Below are 23,615 nucleotides of genomic sequence, written 5' to 3' on the forward strand. Positions count from 1 at the left end.
GCTCGTGGGTCGCTAGGATTGGCTCGTTACGCCTCGGGGGCGGAGCCGGGCCGCCTCCCCGCCCCCGGCCCGAGCACGTCCGGGTCAGTCGGTGTTAGTGAGGGGAAGTGCGAGCGGGGCGGCCGTTGCGTGCTCGCGGCTCGGCGGACGGCGTCGTCGTCGGCATCGCCATCATGTCGCGGGGGTCTATTGAGATCCCTCTCCGGGACACCGATGAGGCGAGTCGGGGGCTGGGAGGCGGCGGCGGCGGCGCGGCCTGGTCCCGGGGCGGGGGAAGGAAGGGGTGCGCTGTTCGATGCGTGCCGGGGCGCGGGCGTTTGTCGCTTCCTCTGGTAATTTTGTCCCGGGCTCCAGGGGCAGTGTCGCTCCCTTCCCTGCGCGGAGTGAGTTGCTGGGGTCACAGGTGTATGGCTTTGCGGAAAGAAACCCAGAGCTGCCTTCGCCGGTGCCCTTCGGTGAACGGTGTCAGCCCTCTGCTAGCCGTAACCTCCCTGCCCTTGCCTAGTGGCTTGCTGGTGCAGGAGAGCCGCTGGGAGCAGTCAGGCAGTCTGTCCGGGGTCCTGCCGGACCGCACGTCTGCGAAGAAGGGGCAGCCTCTTCTCCCACTGTGTATGCTTCAAGCACATGCAAGCCTCAGGAGCGGAGACCCTGCTGGGAACAGGATCTGATCTTTAGTGCGTGCTTGTGGACGGTGGCTTTGTCCGGCTAAACTCTCTCCTTAGTTCCTTAGGCGCTGCTTTTTCTGACCACTGATTTGTAAACGGCATGCGTGTTCCTAAGTCAGCATACAGACACAGGTTGGGCTGTGGGGTCCGCTCTGTGAGGGTGTTTCAGTGTGGGTTTAGAAATTTATTTAACTTTTCTTTATTTAGGGTAGACTGTCAGAAGGCAAGGTTAAAAAGATTTAAGAGAAGTATTTGCGAACTTACAGGGTATTGTAAAGTTTGAAGTTAAATCATTCTACAGCAGATATTAAATTAATACCGTAGCTAAATAAGGCATTGAAACATACTGCTTGTAGGTTGAAAAATGTTTTTTGTGAACATAAATCCATACTCTAGCAAATTTCCATATGACTACCATTGAGTTTTGAAGTCTCACGAATGTACTTAGCTCTCTGTAGGTTACATGTTGGAGGGCTTTTTTTACTGTGACAGAAGTTTCTGTCTGAGGTGTCAGCATGAATAGTAGATCTTGGTGCTGCTGTTCAAGTTCTGGCTAGGACTGCTTGAATCCCAAAGTTCTGAATTAATCACTAAAAAGTGCTATAAAGTACTTTTTTTTTCTTTTTACTGCTCTTTTTTACTTCTGTATTTATTTGCTGTGTTGGTAGTATCTATTTCTCATTAACTGCTATTTTAGTTTGTAGATGAGGGTTGCTCAAATTCAAAAACATTATCCATCAAACAGAATGTACTGTGCAAGACAAACTCAAACTAAAATTAACAATAGTAGTGGAAATATTTTTGCTGGTACTCTCAAGTTTTGCATAGTCAAAACTATAAGCCCTTATAAACTGGACTGATCGAATCCAGCCTTCAGAGAAAGAGTCCCTGCATTGGTAATCAGGGTACAAGCCTGGGTACATCAACTGCACCTCTTCCTTGCTGTAAAATTAAATTGTAATGTAGATGACTAATATTAAAGGCAGCATGACTGAGTAGCAAGTGAACTAACAGGTAGTTAAATTGTGTTCCCAAACATCCCACCTTGGGACTATCTGTTCCTTTTTACTCATTTTCCACATCAGAAGAGTAGATCAACATGGGAAAATAGTAATTGCAAAATAATACTTGTATGTTGAAAAGTTGTTGATGTCTTTTGCTCATGATGACCATGGTTGTTAATAATCAGAAATTTAGTCTGTTCTTTATGATGTTTGCTACTTCAATAATCTCTTAATTTTCTTGGGCATAAAGATGACTTTACATAATTTCAGGGCTCTGAGATAAGTCTTAGGTATTGATTCTCTGACACCTGGTTACTTGGAAAATTTTTAGTGTGTCCTAGATCTTTGTATTACCTGTAGGAGAAGTTTTAGAAATTCTACAGTGTGCAGTCAAGTTGGTTATTAGCTGAACTGTAAAAATTCTAAGCCTGAAGTCTATAGTGAAAGAAGTTGAGTTAGCATCTCTGCTTATTTTCCCCGACTAATATCCAAAACATTGGGCTGTCTTTCCTCTGATATTTGTGAGAGACCATCACTTTTGTCTTGTACAGAATACAGTACATTATCACTTCTTTCTTTGTCTGTAACCTTGCTTTAACACAATTATTTACATTTTGTGCTCTGAAATGTCCAGCTTCCTTTGAGCTCAGGGATAACATTGTTAATGCTTTGTGAAAAGAAAATCTGTATCGTTTGGTTCTAGGTTATTGAGCTTGACTTCGATCAGTTACCTGAGGGTGATGAAGTTATAAGTATACTGAAACAGGAACACACTCAACTGCACATATGGATTGCCTTAGCGGTTAGTAGATATACCAATTGTGTATTTGAATATTACATTCAGATAATCAAATAATGATTTCCACTTCCTTACTTTTATGACCAGGGATAACTGCATTCTGAACAGGAACTTAATGGGGTTGTTCAGTCACTGATTCTAGGCCAGATATTTCTGATTGGACATATGCATATTAAGATTTTAATTTAATCTATTTTCATGAAACCGTGCTGCTTGAGGCCTACTTTCTAAATTGTTTTGGGGTTGTTTTTTTTTTTTTTTCTCCTCAATTCATAGTTTTCCTTGTTTGTGCCTTTGATTATGCACTTCATATAAAAGGAGGGGGCAGTATCTGTACTTTGGAAAGCATGGTGAAATGTGCAAAAAGTCAAAGAAGTTCAGAGGAAAAACAGTTGATTCTTCACTTATAAATAGTTGTAAGGCTTGTGTCTTAATGTAGAAATACTAAGTTGGGATGATAACAGAAAAATATTTGGTGCTATCGGAATGGCTTTTTCTGATTTATCCCTACATCCTGGAAAAAGAATGTGTGTGACACCTAAAGCATCAACTTGATATGTTATGTACTTGCTGGGGTAGTTAAAACTGTATATTTTATAGCTGGAATACTACAAACAAGGAAAAACAGAAGATTTTGTGAAGCTGTTGGAAGCTGCACGCATAGATGGTAACTTGGACTATAGAGACCATGAAAAAGATCAGATGACATGTCTGGATACTCTGGCAGCATACTATGTACAGCAGGCTCGAAAGGAGAAGAACAAAGATAACAAGAAGGAGCTCATTACGCAAGCTACTTTGTTGTATACTATGGCTGACAAAATTATCATGTATGATCAGGTAAAACCAAAATCTGTTTAAAAATCCATATTTGTAAATTATTCAGACATTGTAAAGAAAACAAGTATTGATTCACAAAAGGGAAGATAGAAACCGCTCAGGCTTTAAAGTCTGTTAGTGTAGTACATGTAAGCAAAACTTGTAAGTATCTGAAATGTGTGCAGTGCCACCAGGAATAATTATCTCTAGCTTGGGACGTCTGATAGAAGTACGTCAGTCAATTTTTGAGGCTTGGGAAGGAAGGATTGGTTGTTACTCTCTTGCTTGATAATATGTGAACTTTAGAAGTGGATGATAAAGACCCTTTTTGTTTTATTTTTCTTCCTGATCTAAGAGAAATAAATTAATCGTAGAAAGCATTATAGCATAGCTGTTAATCTTTGTGTAGTCTAATCTTCATATTTTACAAAGATAAATCTATTGGGGGGGGGGGTTGTTTGTTTGTTTTTTTTTTTTCCTTATCTAGAATCACTTGTTGGGAAGAGCCTGCTTTTGTCTGCTTGAAGGTGATAAGATGGACCAAGCTGATGCACAATTCCACTTTGTGCTCAACCAGTCTCCAAATAACATTCCTGCCCTTCTTGGTATGAGTTTATGGGTATTTGTGTAAAAACCTGGTCTCTCCAGTTGAGTTTTGGAATGAATTATGTGCTTAAGAAGAGGTTGCATATGTGAGTAGAGAGAAAGAATGTGATAAAGAAGTGTGCACTTTTGACCAGAAACACGTGACAGATACTACTTTAAACTTGGGAAGTATATGTAGGTGGAAGAGCTAGGAAAAAGTATAATGCTAGCTAGCATCTTCTGAGACCTGTGGGCATACATCCAGTCCAACTACTTATGTATCCCTGATGATGCCAATGAAGCTGTATACTTTGTCAAAGGTGAAGATACCAGTAGTGAGGGGTCAGCGGGCTGTAACTATTACAACTGATACTGAACAAGTATTTTAACTTGTTCGCTAATTAATCTAGTCTTAGTAAGTGTCTCTCCTCTGGACCAGGAAAAAATTAAGTTTCTGCAGAAAACCACGAAAATGTAAATTTAATGTGTTCCCATGTTTGACTTTTTTCACTTGACATCATCAAAGATAATAAAAGTTGTAGTTGTCTGAATTTTCAGTTAGTTTTTAACTGTAACTTTTGAAAATCGGCACAGCACAAGTTTACCAAATAATACTTATGAGCTGATTTGTAACTGCTTTGTTTATGTTTCTGATTTATTTGTAACTGGTATGTTCTAACAGGTAAAGCATGCATTTCTTTCAACAAGAAAGATTATAGAGGAGCCCTTGCCTACTACAAGAAAGCATTGCGTACCAATCCAGGTTGCCCAGGTAAGACAGAAAGTATTTGCTAGTGGAAGTATTTGCTGTGCTTGCAAACTAATTCAAGTCTTCCTAATTCAAATACCTACGGGCCTTTTTGTGATCTATATCTGTCAAAAAACCACAGCCCTCATTATAGAGGAGTTCAGCTGTTTGATGACTTGAAGTGTTCCTTAACTGAGGAAAATTGTGTTTAAGAAAATACTTTTCATTTTTTTCTGATTATTACCTTTTAAAGAGCTATTAGAAAATGAAAAGTTGCATGTAAGAGAAGTTAAAATTGTATGGGGAGGGGTGGAACTGTTCAAGACTGTTGCAGGACATATCTGTGAGCTCTTGGAATAAGGGTTAAGAAAATGATGTGCTAACATGAATAATGAAACAAGACATGAAAAGTAAGATTCTACCCATAGTGCATGATGTGAGTTTTCCTGGTGTTGTATGATTTTAATTAATGCAAAAATCTGCTAAAGCTATTGGTACCAGCTGTAAACGTGCATGTAATTTAGAGGTATTAGTTCAGGGTATTTGCATTAGGATCATAAATACTCTAAAGTCTCTTGAGAGATGTAGTATACATTGCCATAACCTATCTGAAAAATAATTTATTACAAAGTTGATGTGTATTCTGTAGTCTGGTTTAGCATAAGACTCATTGCTGCAAAAGTGGATTTAGAAATGCAAGCCTTACTTTTAAACAAACATCTTTCATTCACTCCCCTTTTTCACGCAGACACAGATTTGAAATTGCTGTATATAAATGTCTCTGTATTCTTAGTTCACAGGCAGTCTGAAAGGGCAATATGATGTGAATTCTCTCTATTAGTTCATCTGTACATGATCATGGAAGTTAGAGGATGATAAGCAGCATTTTGTTGGCAGTGAATCAGTTGATCATTTGAGGAGAAATGTCTAGCTAACTTGTTTATTCATCTATGTTTTCTGAAGGCCTGCTAGTCTCAGGTGAACTTACCCTGCCTAAGAAATTTCCAGCCCTTTCATCTGGCAATTTTTTTACTGCCTTTCTCTATCATTTTTTAAATACATTTCCATAAAAGCAATTTTTTATTTGTTTAGTATTGGTGTCTTTTGGAGATATAAACCAATGTTCTGGGGTGTATGAAGAAATGAAGTCTTACTAATCTGTTAAAGTTAGTTTTCCTGCCAAGTGTGGGAGGCTGCCTTTAAAAACAGCAAATCGTTAGATTGCTTCACAGGTTTTAAAGAAGTATTAAAAATTCTGCTTTCACTTTAGTTGATGTCCAGAATGTAACAAAGTCATAAAGTTGAAATTTTGTGATTCTGAATGGTGTCATCTTGTTCTCTAGCTGAGGTTCGATTGGGTATGGGCCACTGCTTCGTGAAACTGAACAAGTTGGAAAAAGCTCGCTTAGCATTCAGCAGGGCTCTGGAGTTAAATTCAAAATGCGTAGGGGCTTTGGTTGGACTGGCTGTTCTGGAACTCAATAATAAAGAGGTGAGTCTGACTTAACAAGAGTCCATACTCAGTTTACTTTCTTCTTATCTGAAAAAGCAGACTTTTTATCCTTTGAAAGGTAGCCCAGTTTTTAAAAGGAGTAATAACTTTTGTGGTTAAATTGTTTTAAGTCTGTGTCACTATTGAATGATGTTATAGATATGTACTTGTGATGGGAGCAACACATTCTGAGTAACTTCCTTCTGTTGCTAAAAATCAACACTGTTGCTTATAGAGGTGTTAAGTACAGAAAACCAGTGCTAGCTATTAAAATAATACAAATCCATGGTGAGATGTGTGAATACATGCCCCATCACTTAAAAAAACCCCATAGTGCTGATTTCAAAATCTTACTTTAATGAACAGTAGTTATAATATGTATAATAGCCAGCCTTACTTAGTCATTTGTGACTCTGTGAAGGTTAACTAAATCATTTTGTACTCAGGATGCTCTGAAAGCCCTCGAATACTTGGGAGACCTCACTTGCAATGGCAGCTCTATTCCAGAGCATCAGGAATTTTTTTTTGAAAGAGCATCATGCTAACAGGAAGGTCAAGGTAAAAGATATAGTCCCAGGAGCTTAGTCCTGGACTTTAAGGAGCATAAGCTTTCAAACAAGTGTAAAAGTTGTATCCAGGCTACCTTAGCATGCATGCCAAGTGGTAAACCAAAGAATAGGCAAGAACAAATTTTAACTAGGCTGATGAAACTACGATAAAGTGGTGATCCTACCTCACTAGGTGTTGTATCACTTGGAAAATATGTATGCTCATATAGCTTATTTGAGATCATAAGATCTGAGATGGTTAATCCATGCAAAGGAAGTTATCAGTGGAGGATGGGACCTTTAAGTGTTTAAAAAAAAAAAAATAGTTACATAATTCTATGTTGCTGAAATTTAGTGTTACGCTATCTGTAGAACACGTAGCTCCCTAGAAAGGTCTTTTGTTAGCACACAATGTCTGAAAATTACTTAGTTTACTACATCATGGGAAAAAGAATAACTGTTAGGACTTCCATGAAGAATACTGAAAAATGTGAGCATGAGAGTTTTCTTTCCTAAAACTACAGAGACAACCAAAAATGTTCTAAAGTCAAATTTTATTAAATAGTTCCATGGGTGAGAAACTAATGAAACCTCGTATCTTTCTTTTTTTTCTGAAGGTATTTTGACTAAAGTCAAGGGATGAGTCCACTCATCTTAAGCTTCAAAAAGCTGTGATAAAAAGCTGACGCATTCAAATATGTTTTTTGTTCTTTGTAAGAAATGTATCATCTGTGCTTTACTTCAAACTGTTTTCACAACTTGCACTGCAAAGTTAGTATAACACCAAAGAGTTGACATGGGGGAGGGAGAGCACTTTCTCTGGGGAAAAGATTCTCTCAGAGCTGCAAAATACTAATTGACATCTTTTCTGTGCTTAGATATTTCTAATGTTTCTCTCTCCTAGAAGATGTAATGATGTCAAATCAGGGTTGAGAGTACACTGTGTTCTTATTGAGGTCTGTCTTATCTCTAGTTTTCTTTAATGAAAGTGCTTAGGAGCTCTGAGACCTCTAGCCATCTATTGGCTATGGCTGAAATTGGATATGAGACTCAAATTATTGGAGAACCCAGACATATACATAGTGTGCTTATAAAAAAAACCTCTTTGCCTTTGAAGATTAAACCAAGAAGGATTCAATATCTCCTAATCAAGGTATATTGTTGTGCTAGGTTTGGAAAGATAATGCCTCTTCAAACTGAAATTAATGTTTTTTAGCTGCCTATTAGACTTCATCTTATGTCTCAACTTATAAAACCTAATCTGTTCAATAAGATAGCTTTCTGCTGCTAATTATTGCAAAGTAAAGCACAGACGTTACATGATTACTAGATACCATTTTGGTGTTTCTGTTCAGAAGTAAATACAGATTTAAGTTGATGTGCTTGTGATAGAGATCTCATGGATGTCCCAAATAAATAGCAATTATTTTATCAGTTATGGATTTGAACTTGTAGGTAAGTCAAATCTGTACCCATGGAAAACTTTCTTTAAACTGTAAAGAAAAGAGTAAGTTGATATAATGATAGCCCTATGTAAACACAACAAACTTTTACCATTTCTTTAATTAGAACTAAAGTTCTGGTAGCTCTTGATTCAATATCAGAAGTTCCTGTTTAGAATTTGAACAGGAGAATATTTTCATTTTGCTGTTGAATGAATTGTGTAAAATGTTGAAACCTAAACCAAACAGGAACTGGGGATATTGAACAGTAGAAGGGAGGCTATCGGGGTGTGAGTGTGAAATGTCAAAGGACACCAAGACTAAGTTGTTTTCTTTTTTTCCTAGAAAGTCCTGCTCTGCTTTTTTCCATCCCTGTTTGGTGGCTTCATTTCCCATTTTCCATCTGTATGCTGCAGAGAGATAAGCTAGTAGCTGAATTTACTCTTTTCTGTGAGCCCAGCAAGGTTTTGTCAGAGTTCCTGCAGCACCCTAGACTGAAGAATAGTTTTGAAGATGTTAATAAGATACAGCTATTGAGATGCTGCTGATACCTGTCAATGTTTCATTTAGGCTGATTCCATCAAGAATGGTGTTCAGCTCCTCTCTAGGGCTTACACAATTGATCCCAGTAATCCAATGGTGTTGAATCACTTGGCTAATCACTTCTTCTTCAAGAAGGTAAGAGGTCTGTGGAACTTTACAGTTAAATACTTGATAACCTCTGAACAGCAAGGATTCCAGTGTTAGATTCGATCTCATTTCATCAGGCTAAGTGGTGCCTAATATGGAACTGTTAATCTAGATGGACAAGTGTAAAGTTTTTGACTTAAATTTTGTATAAACCTTTCTCAAGAAAGCCAAGAAAAGATACCCTGATTTCTTAAGTCAATGTCACCTTTGTGTCCTGAAGGTGGTTGTTTTGCTGTTGGTTTTTCTGCACCACCACCACCCACCCCCCCCCACTAGAGAAAAGAACAGTAACCACTAAAACTATATCTGTTGTTATTAATTTAGTTGGTGCTGTGGCTAAAGCTTTCCTCTATTTTCCAGCTGTCCTTGTTTAAATAATAAATCACTTGACCATAAATAATGTGCAGGCTTTCAAATTTCCTTTAACTTCTTGTTTTTTCAGGACTATGGTAAAGTACAACACTTGGCTCTTCATGCTTTCCATAATACAGAAGTTGAAGCAATGCAGGCAGAGAGTTGTTATCAGCTGGCTAGGTCTTTTCATGTACAGGTGAGGCAGTTTTTTAAAGCCCTCTTTGAGATTACACTTAAAAAATCTGTGTTATGAATGTTCATACAAAGCTTATATATGTAAACACTACCTGTTCTTTATTTACTTCTTTTTAATTAGGAAGATTATGATCAAGCTTTCCAGTATTATTACCAGGCCACTCAGTTTGCCTCATCTTCTTTTGTACTTCCATTTTTTGGATTGGGTCAAATGTACATTTATCGAGGGGACAAAGAGAATGCATCACAGTGCTTTGAAAAAGTTTTGAAAGCCTATCCTAATAATTATGAGACTATGAAAATCCTTGGATCTCTTTATGCGGCTTCAGAAGACCAAGAGAAACGGGATATTGCAAAGGTGAGTTTTGCTTCTGCCAGCATCATACTTTTACATACAAGAGTAGAACTTGAAAATCAGACTTGAAATCAGACTGTACCTTAAGTTGCATAAAACTCAGGGTTACTTGGCTGTAGGTATAGAATATTTAATATTGGCTGTTGTGAGGGATCCTCCTAACTGTGGAGAGTCATAGTGTGATGGGTTGACGCTAGCTGGATGCCAGGTGCCCGCCAAAGCTGCTCTGTCACTCCCCCTCCTCAGCTGGACAGGGGAGAGAAAATACAACAAAAGGTTCATGGATTGAGATAAGGACAGGGAGAGATCGCTCAATCAATTACTGTCACAGGCAAAATAGACCCGACTTAAGGAAAATTAACTTAATTTATTGCCAATAAACCAGAGTAGGGTAATGAGAAATAAAACCAAATCTTAAAACACCTTCCCCCCACCCCTCCCTTCTTCTCAGGCTCAACTTCACTCCCAAATTCTCTACCTCCTCCCCTACAGTGTGGTGTAGGGGGATGGGGAATGGGGGTTACAATCAGTTCATCACATGTCGTCTCTGCAGCTTCATCCTCTTCAGGGGCAGGACTCCTCACACTCTTCCCCTGCTCGAACGTGGGATCCCTCCCATGGGAGACAGTCCTCCACAAGCTTCTACAGTGTGGGTCCTTCCCACAGGCTGCAGTTCTTGATGAACTGCTCCAGCGTTGGTCCCCCGTGGGGTCACAAGTCCTGCCAGGAGCACAGTGCTCTAGCATGGGTGCCCCATGGGGTCAAAAGTCCTGCCAGAAAAACCTGCTCTGTGGGCTCCTCTCTCCACGGATCCACAGGTCCTGCCAGGAGCCTGCTCCAGTGCGGGCTTCCCACGGGGTCACAGCCTCCTTCGGGCATCCCCCTGCTCTGGCATGGGGTCCTCCATGGGCTGCGGGTGGATATTTGCTCCACCGTGGACCTCCATGGGCTGCAAGGGGACAGCCTGCCTCCCCATGGTCTTCCCCACGGGCTGCAGGGGAATCTCTGCTCCAGCACCTGGAGCACCTCCTCCCCCTCCTTCTTCAGTGAACTTGGTGTCTGCAGGATTGTTTCTTGTACATGTTCTCACTCCTCTCTCCATTTCTGTGCCACTGCAACTTTTTTTTTTTTACCTTCTTAAATATGTTATCACAGAGGTGCTGCCACTGTCACTGATTTGCTCAGCCTTGGCCAGTGGCAGGTCCATCTTGGAGCCAGCTGGCATTGACTCTGTCGGACATAGTGAAGGCTTCTAGCAGCTTCTCCCAGAAGCCATTGCTGTAACCCTCCTGCTACCAAAACTTTGCCACACAAACCCAATACACATAGCTTCTGGACAGAACTGAGACTCCTGCTGGGTTCTGACTAAAGCAAGTTCAGGAATTTAGAGGACCCCTGGCCTCACATTTGTATTTGGTACTATGAAAACGACAGAATTCTTCCCATATACGTTAAAAGTCTCTGAAGATGATAAGTTAGCTAGTGATTTCCAGAAGACACTTGTCTTAGCCTATCTGGAAGGAACCCTTAAATGAAAGGGATTTTAAACCTCATGTTGGGTAAGTAAATGCAAAAACTGTTAGACATCACTTTTCTAGCTTCTCATGTTGGTGTAATAGTTTTTGCTTCTCTAGGACTTTAAGCAGGTGTTACATTCTACAGAAAAATACAATTATGAAGGAAGGAAACTAATGCCATTTTATGGTGACCAAATTGTGCAGGTATTTAGGATGTTTTTGTTTGTAGTACAGTGTAGCTTTCTAGTGTTAAGGTTAATACCTTCACTCTTTGATTTTATTTATATGTTTTTTAAACAGTGTGTGTCCACAAAGAGGCATAATTATTTTCTGCTCTTTTTCAGGGGCATCTGAAGAAAGTCACAGAACAATATCCTGATGATGTAGAGGCATGGATTGAGCTAGCCCAAATTCTAGAACAGACTGATATACAGGTATTATTAATATACACTTGGTGAATTATGTGTGTACTTTTCATAAGAGCATAAGAGCTCATTCTCTTACTTCTTTTATCCACTTTCCCTTTCTTTGTAAAGGGTGCACTGTCAGCCTATGGTACAGCCACACGCATTCTGCAAGAGAAAGTACAGGCTGATGTCCCACCAGAGATTTTGAATAACGTGGGTGCCCTGCACTTCAGGCTGGGAAACCTAGGAGAAGCGAAGGTATGTAATTACTCAAAGTTTGAATTGAGTTTCTTGATCACCCAGAAGTTTTCCTTTAAGAATATTCTGGAGTGCTTTATTCCTTTTTTCTTTTTATACTTTAGAAATATTTTTTGGCATCACTGGATCGTGCAAAAGCAGAAGCTGAACATGATGAGCATTATTACAATGCTATCTCTGTAACAACGTCCTATAACCTTGCCAGACTATATGAGGCGATGTGTGAATTTCATGAAGCGGAAAAGCTCTATAAAAACATTTTAAGAGAACATCCTAATTACGTTGATTGTAAGAAACATTTGGTATTTTAGTTCCACAGTCCTCCTTATAATACCAAAAATCTTCCCGTTTACAGTGTTTTCTGGTCTCCTTATATCTCTCTTCACTTCTTTTCATAGTAGTTTTGGGGCCTGCTTACCTACCTGCTATTTTCCCTACTTTTTTTTTTTTTTTTAAGGCCTGCATCATCCTTATAGTCCAATCTCCAGCTTTAAGCCTTCTAATTATTGGTAAATCATACCGTACTAAAAAAATCTAGCAAAATTAGCTTATGTAGACTTGCATGCCTTTGCTCCCTTGCTCTCCACTCCCACCAAAGCCTAAGCACCTCAGCACTTGGGTGCAATCAAGGCCATCCACTTGATATGCCTGGGCTCTGCAACTCTGTGTGGGTGGAAATAGACACCCTTTGGGAGAATCACTTTATCTTGGGTCTTGGCCTTCCTCCAGGGAAGAAGGGCTGTTGAGGGTGTTAGCACAGCTTCTATGGCACATCCTGGTTTTTCTCCTCACTCTGCTCTTCCTCTTGCCCCTACGTAGCTGACCTGTGATATTTGCTGCAAAGGCGACGTGGTAGCCCTTGCTCAGCAAACTGCAGCACACAGCATGCCCCAGCCTAATCTATAGCCTTTTCCCTGCTTGTTTTCCATTGTCACCTGCTAACTGATACTTTTCCCAAAGCTTGCAGAGACGGGAGAGCTGTTTAAAGTGGAGGGAGAACTATGTAACTGATGTATCCTTCTTTCTTTGAGGTTTCTCAATTGTCTTTAACTTATGAAACCAATTAAAAACATTTACATTACTTTAACTGTTAGAAATCTGCAATTCTCTATCACCATTGTGGACAGACGTTCCTCTTCACGTGGTGTGTCTCACTGTGAATAGAATGTGAAAGGTATCTTAATGTTTGCTGTCCTTAGCAGATCAAGAAAAAGATTGCTTTTGAAATTCATGCATGGCCAATATTTTTTTTGTTTGAGATGACTTTAACCTGTTTCCTGATTTTTTTTTTTTAAATTTTATTGTATTTTCTATTTTTATTCTTAGGCTACTTGCGCTTGGGAGCTATGGCTAGGGATAAAGGAAACTTTTATGAGGCTTCTGATTGGTTTAAAGAAGCACTTCAGATAAATCAGGTTTGTAACCCAAGTTAAAACACTTGAAATACTACCTTAATTTAAAATTTTATTTTCTTTTTGTTGCATTTTTATTTTCTTTGTTCAGATAAACTAGGTGAAGAAGAGAGAGCTACTGTAATCTGCTCTGTGTGTGTGTTGTTTGTTGGTTTTTTTTTAATATGGAATTCTATTTAAGAAAACCAGCATTTTATACTTGAAAAAGTAACCTTCCAAGGGAAAATGATGCTTTTGCAACTTACAGTGAATTTTTATTTAGGACCATCCAGATGCTTGGTCTCTGATTGGTAATCTTCATTTGGCTAAACAAGAGTGGGGTCCCGGACAGAAGAAATTTGAAAGAATATTGAAACAGCCCTCCACACAAAATGATACTTATTCCATGCTGGCTCTTGGCAACGTCTGGCTGCAGACTCTACATCAACCCACAAGAGACAGAGAAAAGGTAATGAGCGTCTGTCTGCCCTGTGTGTGTTTTATTTATTTAATTTTTGTATGCTCTTAGTTACTCAAAGCCTTTTCTTGATGCCTATTTGGCATCTTGTAGCCCATAAAACTTATGGGTAGATCTTTTAATACCCCATTATAGAAATGAGTGATCAATTGGGATACTTCTTTCTGCAGGAGAAGCGTCATCAAGACCGTGCATTAGCGATCTACAAGCAAGTACTCAGAAATGATCCAAAGAATTTGTATGCTGCTAATGGCATAGGTGAATATTAGACTCTGATTTTCCTTGAGAGGTGATGATATTCTTATGTTTCATGCTTTAATATAGAATTGTTTTTGCAGGGCCTGAACGCTATGTAGTAGAGCATAGGAAAGAATAGCTTTCATATGGCAGCTTTGTCACTTAGTTTTTAATGGGGAACTTTATTCAGGCAATACTTTGTTTTCTTTGGTAGGAGTGCATAGTACATCAACCTGGAAGCTTACACTGTGCATATTACTTTCCCCTTAGGAGCTGTCTTGGCGCATAAAGGATATTTCCGTGAAGCTCGTGATGTTTTTGCCCAAGTGAGAGAGGCAACAGCAGATATCAGTGATGTGTGGCTAAATTTGGCACATATCTACGTAGAACAGAAACAGTACATCAGTGCTGTGCAGATGGTAACATCTCTAAATTGAACTACATAATATGTTGGGTTAGATGACTTCTGGATGTTTCTCTGCTGTCATAGCAACTGTGAAAGTTTCTGAATAATATTTTAACAAGTTATAGGTCTATTTCTAGCATGCTGTTGGCTGTCAAGTCTAGATTTAAAAACAAACTGCCAAATGTGGCTAAGGGGTAACAAAGCACCTACCAACTTGTACACTTGTTTTTTTGGTAGCAGAGTTAAAACATAATTAGGTCAGAATTTTGGTCTCGGAATTAATTTTTAGTCAGAGAGGTTTCAGTTATTGTAGTTGCTCTGTGATTTACATTCAGATGTTACTGAAGTAAGTAAATGCAATTTGCTGCTGAGATTTTTTTACTAGCAACACTTCCTATTTTTTTTCTTGCAAATGATTTCATAAATAACAATCAGAGCTGTCTGACAAGCTGACTGTGCCATGATTTCTTTCACCACAGCTAACATTACAAGGTAATTCATGTTAGAAGAAACCTGTTGAGGTCATCTAGTTCAACCTGCTCAAGCAAACTACCGTCCAAGTAACCTATTCTAACTAAACTGACTCAGTTGATCAAAAGCATACAAGTAAGCTAAAACCAAAGTGGATGTTGGACAGAAGCTCAGAACAAACATGTTTCATTAAGACTGAGTCCACAGTGAGGATCTAAAATACTTAGTTCAGAGCTATCCTGAAGCTTTTTGTGATGGTTATAAGGAAGAGATACTGGGCCTTTCTTACCTGATCAAGACCTCAGTAGTTGCTATCCTCCAGGGAACTACTGTTACAAAGCTTTGGTAACATGATCAGATTCATTCTGTTGTGTTTGAATGGGGTTTGTTGTCTTTTTAACACCTCACCTGTTTTTATTGACAAAAAGCCTAATGGAAATCTAATTTTAGCAATTGTTAAAGCAGTGAATTACAATGGGAATATGGGTATCGTTTTCAGCTTTTGATTTGTCAGAAAAATATTGTACTAATTTGCTAATATATTTTAAGTAAAGCTGTTAGTAGAAACGTGTTTATTTACTGAGGTGCTTTATTGTTCCCTGGGTTCTGCTACGCAGCCAGTACAAGCCACAGTCTGAAATACGCAATATTGGACTCAAAGGGAGATGAATTGAATTTAATAGCGTAGCCTACTGCAGCCACAGCAATTATTCTAGTGAGTTCTCTACCATAAAGCATAAATATCTGAGAAAGACTTAAGCTAAATACAAAATCTTTTGACTAAAGGTGAGTGAAAATTGGGCACTCACAACACAGTGTGATCCAAGAGTAGTGAGTTCAGGCATTACAGATCAGGGCAGTTTCTGTATTTGAGCTGGAAATAAAAATTATTTTCTATTTTTTACTATTTTGGAGGTTTAGAGAGGGTGAATGATTCCCTGAGAAAAGAGTATGTCAAACAAAAGGCGCTGGTTACTCCAAAGACTAAGGTTCATAACTGTTTGAAGCTTTAATTCTAGACCCACAAAACTTACAGTAACAAGTCTTCTTTTACACTTTAGAACAGCTAGATATCCCTTGGTATGCCAAGTTATTCAGCTAGGTGGACAGAACAAATTTGACATTACCTGAAAGGTGTGGATTTTTTTTTTTAAACTAATTGCATCAGATATGTGGAATTACTACATTAAATATATTTCAACTTGTAAAATATCTTGTATGAATAAAGAAAATAGATTCCCCCCCAGCAATCCCCCATACTGCAGAGAATAATTGAGTGCTCCTAAAATGAGTCATGTTTGTTGGACTTTGTTACAATAGATGGTACTTGCAAAGTATTCTATTGTATTTTAAGACCTACAGAGCCTCCTGGACTGCTGCCAGTTTCCAGAAAAATCAGGTACTTGCTATGAAATAGCAGAAAGAATTTTCTGATCAGTGAAAAGGAGGCATCCATGTAGCATGACACACTTCTTTAAAAAATAGAAGGCATATCAGCAGTAATGTTTTTTAGGAATAGAAACATTTGCTGGTGTTAGCTAGCCAAAATAACTAACCATTGTCACCTCTTAATTTGATTTTTTTTTTTTTTTTCCATTCAGTATGAAAACTGCCTCAGAAAGTTCTATAAGCATCAAAATACTGAAGTATTGTTATATTTGGCCCGGGCACTCTTCAAATGTGGCAAATTACAGGAATGCAAACAAACTTTGTTAAAGGTATGAATATAAAACATCATATATCATAGAATAAAATTACTGTAAGTTGATGCATGTTTGTGTCTCTTTAAATTCAGTAGTCTGAGATTGAAATAATAGTGCTTATTTTCTGTATGTCACTTCAGTATACCTCCGTATCACGTAGCATACCTTAAAAACATTCTTATTATTTACAGGCCAGGCATGTAGCACCAAGTGATACAGTCCTTATGTTTAATGTGGCTTTAGTGCTACAAAGACTAGCTACCTCTGTCCTGAAAGATGAAAAAAGCAATCTAAAGGAGGTGCTTAACGCTGTGAAAGAATTGGAGCTCGCCCACAGGTGAAGACAACTTATTTCTACTCGTTATAATCTGTTTTGTTGTTCCCTTACAGTAAATTTGCAGTTTAGCTCACAAATCTGGTTAGAAGACCAATCATATCTTATAAAGCACTGAATATAATTCTAGAGTTTCTAGTAGGAAAACAAAGATTGGGCCTGACAAAACTACATGTTCAGACTTTGCTCCAGAGCCAGTTTTGTTTGGCCAGGTGGCCAATAGTATTTCTCAGAGGGTTTTATATTACTATGGCCAAGATGCACCACTTCCTGGAAGAGCACAGTTGAAAAAAATGTTGAAAATTATTCTACGAATACTTTTTTGGATTATTTCTTTCAAAACAACTTAAAAGGCTTAAAAGCAAATCTATTTATATTATATAAGTGTAGTTAATGACTGGTAGCCCTTGAAAACCAATTTTGCCCTACTGTTGGCAAGTAAAGCCTAAGTACCCTAATGGCTTAAGAACAGAAGCAGTTTCTTAAGTCTGTTTGAGATCTTTTAGTTCTCTTTTAAAAAAAAAAAAAAATTCTGGGCAGAAAACTGTGATTAATCTCATCCAGTTGTCACCATCTTTGAACAGAAATCTTTCAACCGTTTATTCTGCTCCTAGGTATTGCTGGTGTAGCTGGTGCTTGCTTTATGCATTCCTAGCTCTGCTGTTGTGTTGAGGATGGATGTTGCCTTTCAGTAATTTTGTCAACTAAAGCAAGCCTTTCATACTAGCAAGCATTTCACAATTCTGGTGCTTTACGTGATGCAAACTAAACACTTGAACACAAATTCTAATTTACATTAACTAAAAATTCAGGTATCTATCACACTTTAGAAAATATTTTCCATAATCTGAAACTTCAGCAAGGAATTACTTTCTTCATGTGCACAAGAATTTGAGTTCAGTCTAGCGCACTTCATTTAAAATGTCTCTGATGGAATATGGGAAGAAACTGTGGCAACCTTGAAAGTTAGAAAGTTGTTTTCCTTTAAATGAATTGGAGAAGCTGTTATCGAAACTCTGATCATCATAGCTTACCCATTTACTTGAAGATTTGTTGTATTTGCAAGGGCCTGTCAGCTAGGTTTAAAGAGGCTTTTCTGGAAGGATTTTTAAAAAATAAGTTTTCCTTCCTTTTCTTATGCTGGTTTCAGGCACTTAAGCTGTGTCAGATAAGGAATAAATCTACTGGGGTCAGTAATGTACTTCTTGCTAGGAGCCAGTAAATGAAATCTTAGAACTCTCTTTAGAATTTTCTGAGTTTTTGTTCCCCTCTAGAGTGGTTTTAGAAAGTTTTAAATTTGGAGAACTCTGAATGTACTTTTATGCTGTTGTATTAAAAGAGGCTGCACGCAGAGAAAACTGGTGAAGTTTCCTCATCTGTTGAGTTTTATAGGATTGTAATTCAGGAGGAAATGCTCTGTTTTAAGGCAAAATTATAATAAATATGTAAGTAATGCCATATTTGCTTAGTTTGGTTTGTTGTTTTTTCCTGCAGGTACTTCAGTTACTTGAGTAAAGTAGGTGATAAGATGAGGTTTGACTTGGCACTTGCTGCTACTGAAGCCAGGTAAAAAAACCCGAACAACCAAAACCATAAACAAATCCTTCATTCAGATACCAAGTGGAATATTTTTTGTCTTGTTTTTTCATACTAAAACTGGATTCCAAAATTTCAACTGACAATGTCTTAGAACAGTAGAAATACAAGTGAAGGGTTACTCCCTGTTATGTTTCATTCTTTTCCTGTCCTTGCTTTCTAACATTTTTTTGTGTAGTCTAAAACTCTCAACATGTGGTGTCTGCCATTAGCTGGAGCCTGCAAAACTTCAGCTGTTTTAATGGTAAATTTTCCATCAGTGAGAGTGCAGTGACACTTGTTTAAACATCTCTAGCTCTCACTGTTTTGACTTGAAACATAATCCAACAGGTTTGCTTTCATGGAGATTTTTTGAGGTAGTTCATGGGTGAATAGCATGGGTCAGTTATGGAAATATGAAAAACTTCTGTTTTGCAGAGTCTAGTCTGCTTTAATTTTTGTTCAGGGTAATGAGCTTGTACACAAGCCTATTCAAATCAGTTTCCTTGTAAGCTTATTTCTCAGGTTTTCACTCAGTATGCCCCATGTTTCATTTATGGCACATTCTTCTAAGATTTTTGTAGCCATACACAAGTAACATCCGTTGGCCATCATGCACTGTACGTCTTAAACATATGGTTAAAGCACTTTGTACAGAGAAAATTTTAACATTAAAAGAAATGTCATTGTAACATTAGCTAAGAGGGTATTGAAAGTGCCTTGCTTTAGTTTTTCATGAGACTTGAACACTTCATGCAACCTTAATTCTTACACAACTGGGTTTTTTAAGATAGAATTTGTACCTACCTTTCTGATTAGGTTTGCTAGTATGTTGTGATTAAATACAAGTTCTTATTAACCATACTTCTGAAGCTGCCCAAATTAGTTGGGATGATTCTTTGTATGTTCATGTGGGGTTTTTTGTATATGAATTGGCTAAATTTTAAGTGTGAAGCCATATGTTCTGAAATTGTATGCTGCAAGATAAATTAGCTTACTAGAAAGTGACTTAGTTTACTCAAAAATCTGTACTACTCTACTCTTCTATTGTGCTATTTCAAGTAGGTTTTTTTTCCTTTGTCGGTTATATGAACATAGTGTGATACATGCCCTTTATAAAACTGTTTGTTCTTGTAGTATGTGTCTGCCACCTTCCTTTACTTGAAAACATTGCATGTTACAGGCAATGCTCTGACTTACTGAGTCAAGCCCAGTATCACGTGGCTCGGGCACGCAAGCAGGATGAAGAAGAGAGGGAGCTGCGTGCAAAGCAAGAGCAAGAAAAGGAGCTGCTTCGCCAAAAACTACTTAAAGAACAGGTTTTGTTCTGTTACATTGTGTATACTGTATTTTTTTAAAAAGTATACTTTATTTTTAAAAAGTCTGCATATCAACAATATATATGCTCCTGTTGCTCTGTGGTGGTACCTGGTATTACTAATAAAACATCTAGTAGCTATTTTTCTTAGTTATAGTAAGTGCTAGCAGAAAATGTTACAGGTAACAGGTGATACTCATTCTTTCTTCCACATAGCCTCAGAAATAGATTTTTTTATTTTATTTTATTTTTATAATGAAATCAAATTGGTGGCCCAGAAGGTCTGCCATCAAATTTCTGTACTGACAGTCTGGATGAGGAAGCACTTGGTGCAACAGTTCTTTTGGACTTTTGCCTACTCTAGCATAGGTTTGTAGAATTTTTTTTTTTTTTTTTTCCCCATGTGGACCTTCTGCTATGACACAGACTGTCAAAAGTCAATTTTCCTGTTTCTTGTCAGCAAATAATTTATACGCCTGTGATTATAATCACTGTGATGCTGCAAATACAATAGTAACGGTTAATTTTCTCTCTGTTTCAGGAAGAGAAGCGTCTAAGAGAAAAAGAAGAACAGAAGAAACTTCTGGAACAAAGAGCTCAATATGTGGAGAAAACCAAGAATATTCTGATGTTCACTGGTGAAGTGGAAGGATCAAAAGAAAAGAAACGTGGTGGTGGTGGAGGCAGGGTAGAACAGAATTTTTTTTTTGTAATCTCCATTTTCCCCTTTCAATACATGGTCTCTTGCAGTAGTACAGGTTTTTAATTTCAAGCTCCTAGGCTCCACTGAGTGAAATTGCACAGGTTTAATACCCAAATGTAAAAATTGGAAGATAATACTTAAAAGTTCCAAGCACGGTGGCATTGCCAAAATCTGTTCTATTCAAGCTGTGAAAATAACAGAGGATGATTATTTTATTACCTGCAAATTTGGAATCACTTTCTAAATTATATCAGTCTAGAGGTTATGGAAGGTTGGCACAAGAAGGTCTGTATTTTCATATCTTTGAAAACGTCTTCAGATAATGTTTCTATTATAAATTGTTTTCTGATAGGTTTTTAATTAGAAGGTGAATAATAGCCTATATTGTGGGGCTTTTATTTATTGCAGCGTTCCAAAAAAGGAGCAGGGGAATTTGATGAGTTTGTCAACGATGACAGTGATGAAGATCTGCCCATGTCTAGAAAGAAAAAGAAGAGGAAGGGCAGTGGTAGTGAACAAGATGGGGAAGAAGAGGAGGGTGAGAGAAAGAAGAAGAAGAGGAGGAGGTAACTGATCCTTTAATGTTAGACTTCCCTGAGAAATAGTATGGCTTTTAAGTATATTCTTCTGCAGTCTTTCATAACGGTTTAAAAAATGAGCCGTTGTCAAGAGGTCACATGATTAATTTTTATTTACACATGCACATTATAAGACTTAAACAGCCACTCTGCAAAAGTAGTATGAGTTACACCTGATAAACTGGACATTTCTTGAGACTGCTATTTTTGCACGTGTTAAGGTTTTTTTGTGTTGTTATGTTTTACATAATATAAAATGTTTCTGTTTAAGACCCCAGAAGGCAGATGAGGGAAGTGATGATGAAGAGCATGAAAATGGTCCAAGACCTAAAAAGAGACGTCCACCCAAAGCAGAAAAAAAGAAGGCTGTAAGTTAAACCCCGAATAACTGCATCAATTTCTAAGTATGCATTTGGAATTCAGCATTACCCTAGTTGAGATATTTATTAATGTTGAAAATTACAACAAAACTTCTTGTAGCAAACTGCCTTTGAGCTTATTTTTATCCTCCCCTGTTGCTATTGCTGTTTCAAGGATGAAAAGGATAATTCCCAAGCCATCTAGAATTAAGTGATAGTAAATTGAAAATTTTTTTAAAAGCATGTCTGGTTTTCTGAATATGTTTCTACAGTTGGGCACTATGCTTTAACCAGCCACATGAACAAGCAACCCTTTTTTTTTTTCTCTCACCACCTGTACAGCCCAAACCAGAACGTCTGCCTCCTTCAATGAAAGGAAAGATCAAATCAAAAGCCATCATTTCATCAAGTGATGATTCCTCTGATGAGGATAAACTCAAAATTGCTGATGATGGGTAAGAACCTTAATTAACTTTGTATGTACTAAAGTTTCAAAGCATGCTTTCAAGAGAAACTGCAGTGTTAATAATAATGAGATAATGCGAAGATAACGAGAAGCCTTCCATTGTACTCACAACATCACTTTCCAGTGCAAATTAATGCCACTCATTCTTCTCATTCTGATAGCGCTAGCATTACTCAAATCCTGGTGTCTCATTTTATTTTTAAGCTAAGGATAGCATCTTTTAATACTCATTTTTGTTTTCTTTTCCCTACAGACATGCTAGGAATAGCAACAGTGATTCAGATGATGGGGAGCATCAGCACAGTAAACGCATTGTTTCTGATAGTGATTCTGATAACAGAAACAAATCTGGTAGCGAGGCAGGTAGTCCAAGGAGGTCCAGTGTCCACCCATCTGAGGAAGATTCTGACAGTGACAGGTCGGCTAGAAAAAGGAGGCGATCAGATTCGGAGCAGTCTGACAATGAGTCTGTACAGTCGGGGAGAAGTCGTTCTGGTGGTTCAGAAAACGAATCTCGCCCAGCTTCTCGCAGTGCTGATTCAGACAGAGATTCTGAGAGAGGATCTGACAACGAGGGTTCTGGCAGAGGATCTGGTAATGAATCTGAACCAGAAGGATCCAACGATGAGGGGTCTGAAGGTGGTTCAGATGACAGTGATTAGATCTAAGTTACAGACCATCTTTTTAAAAAGTTCATGTAAATATGTTTCAGTTATAGGGAAAATCCAATTTTTATATTTGAAAACTGTGATTTAAAAAAAAAAACCTTAATGTTTTAGTAAACTGTTGTGAGACCTTCCTGTGATTCTTTCTATTATCAACTAGTGGATGTTTCTCTAAGTTGGCTTATGGTGTATTCTTAAATTGAAACTGCTGTAGAGGAAGAACAGAATCCCTGTACTATAATCAGCGCACCAAGGATGGAATGCATGTAAAACCTATGGAACATAAAATCTCTGTTTAGGTGGTTCCAGTGTGGCTAAAACTGTGTGTTCTGTGCTTATACATGCATAGATGGATCTTAAAATCCTGCCAAATGGAACAAAGAGCTGTGGATATTTATCTTTTTCCTCATTCTGAATAAAGGTTAGTAGGGAGGTTTTTCTTACTTTTTATTAAAGAATACATTTGCCATGATGCAGCTCCTTATGTTTCCAACAGTTTGTTCTTTTGCTTCTGTTTTTGTGTTGAATCAGTTGAAAAGATGCAGATATTGAAGAAATTTTATAAAGTAGACAGATGAAATATTTAAATTGGCAGGTAAAAAAAAAAAGTTTAGAGAACTTCGTATTACTTGAGAAAGGTAAAGTTGCCAGTGTCACAATAAACTGTTCCTGCTTATTTGCTTGGAGTGATTTATTTTATCCCTTAAAAGGTATAAGCAGAAAACCTGAAAATGTTAAATTTGTCAAAGGAATCTGTTTTGAGAAAGTAGTCTTAACATTATTTTAGCTTAAGTACATGGATTTTGGAATTAAGTCCTTTCATATAATGTGTTCAGGAACAACAATGAAAAATTGCTGTGTTGTAAAGTAAAGTGAATCTGATTTCTCCCTGCAGTTCTAAAAAAAAAAAAAAAAAAAAATCGGTATTTTTGCACCAGTCAAAACCAATTTTTTTCCTAACTTTTTTCATTGGGCATCACGTTCTATGTTGAGCATTTGCTAAGAGAAAATTGTGTAGATCTCGATAGTGTATTACTACTGTTTTTAATAGAC

At 37.9% G+C, this 23,615-nt stretch overlaps 1 protein-coding gene across 1 annotated transcript; it reads left to right on the forward strand.

Moving 5' to 3' along the window:
- The first annotated feature begins 88 nt into the window (after positions 1 to 88).
- On the forward strand, positions 89 to 23,238 carry CTR9 (CTR9 homolog, Paf1/RNA polymerase II complex component). Its single transcript, XM_069803873.1, has 25 exons — positions 89 to 218; positions 2,373 to 2,471; positions 3,069 to 3,308; positions 3,775 to 3,892; positions 4,555 to 4,644; positions 5,964 to 6,112; positions 8,673 to 8,780; positions 9,235 to 9,342; positions 9,463 to 9,699; positions 11,558 to 11,647; positions 11,750 to 11,878; positions 11,983 to 12,166; positions 13,205 to 13,293; positions 13,553 to 13,738; positions 13,918 to 14,005; positions 14,255 to 14,403; positions 16,463 to 16,579; positions 16,756 to 16,901; positions 18,393 to 18,464; positions 19,657 to 19,792; positions 20,333 to 20,479; positions 20,903 to 21,060; positions 21,344 to 21,440; positions 21,774 to 21,886; positions 22,151 to 23,238. Exons 1-25 carry the CDS (start codon positions 174 to 176, stop codon positions 22,557 to 22,559), a joined length of 3,504 nt encoding a protein of 1,167 aa, XP_069659974.1. The 5' UTR covers positions 89 to 173; the 3' UTR covers positions 22,560 to 23,238.
- The last annotated feature ends 377 nt before the right edge of the window (positions 23,239 to 23,615 follow it).

This window comes from Haliaeetus albicilla, chromosome 16 (genome assembly GCF_947461875.1).
Source record: "Haliaeetus albicilla chromosome 16, bHalAlb1.1, whole genome shotgun sequence".
Classification (NCBI taxonomy): Eukaryota; Metazoa; Chordata; class Aves; order Accipitriformes; family Accipitridae; genus Haliaeetus; species Haliaeetus albicilla.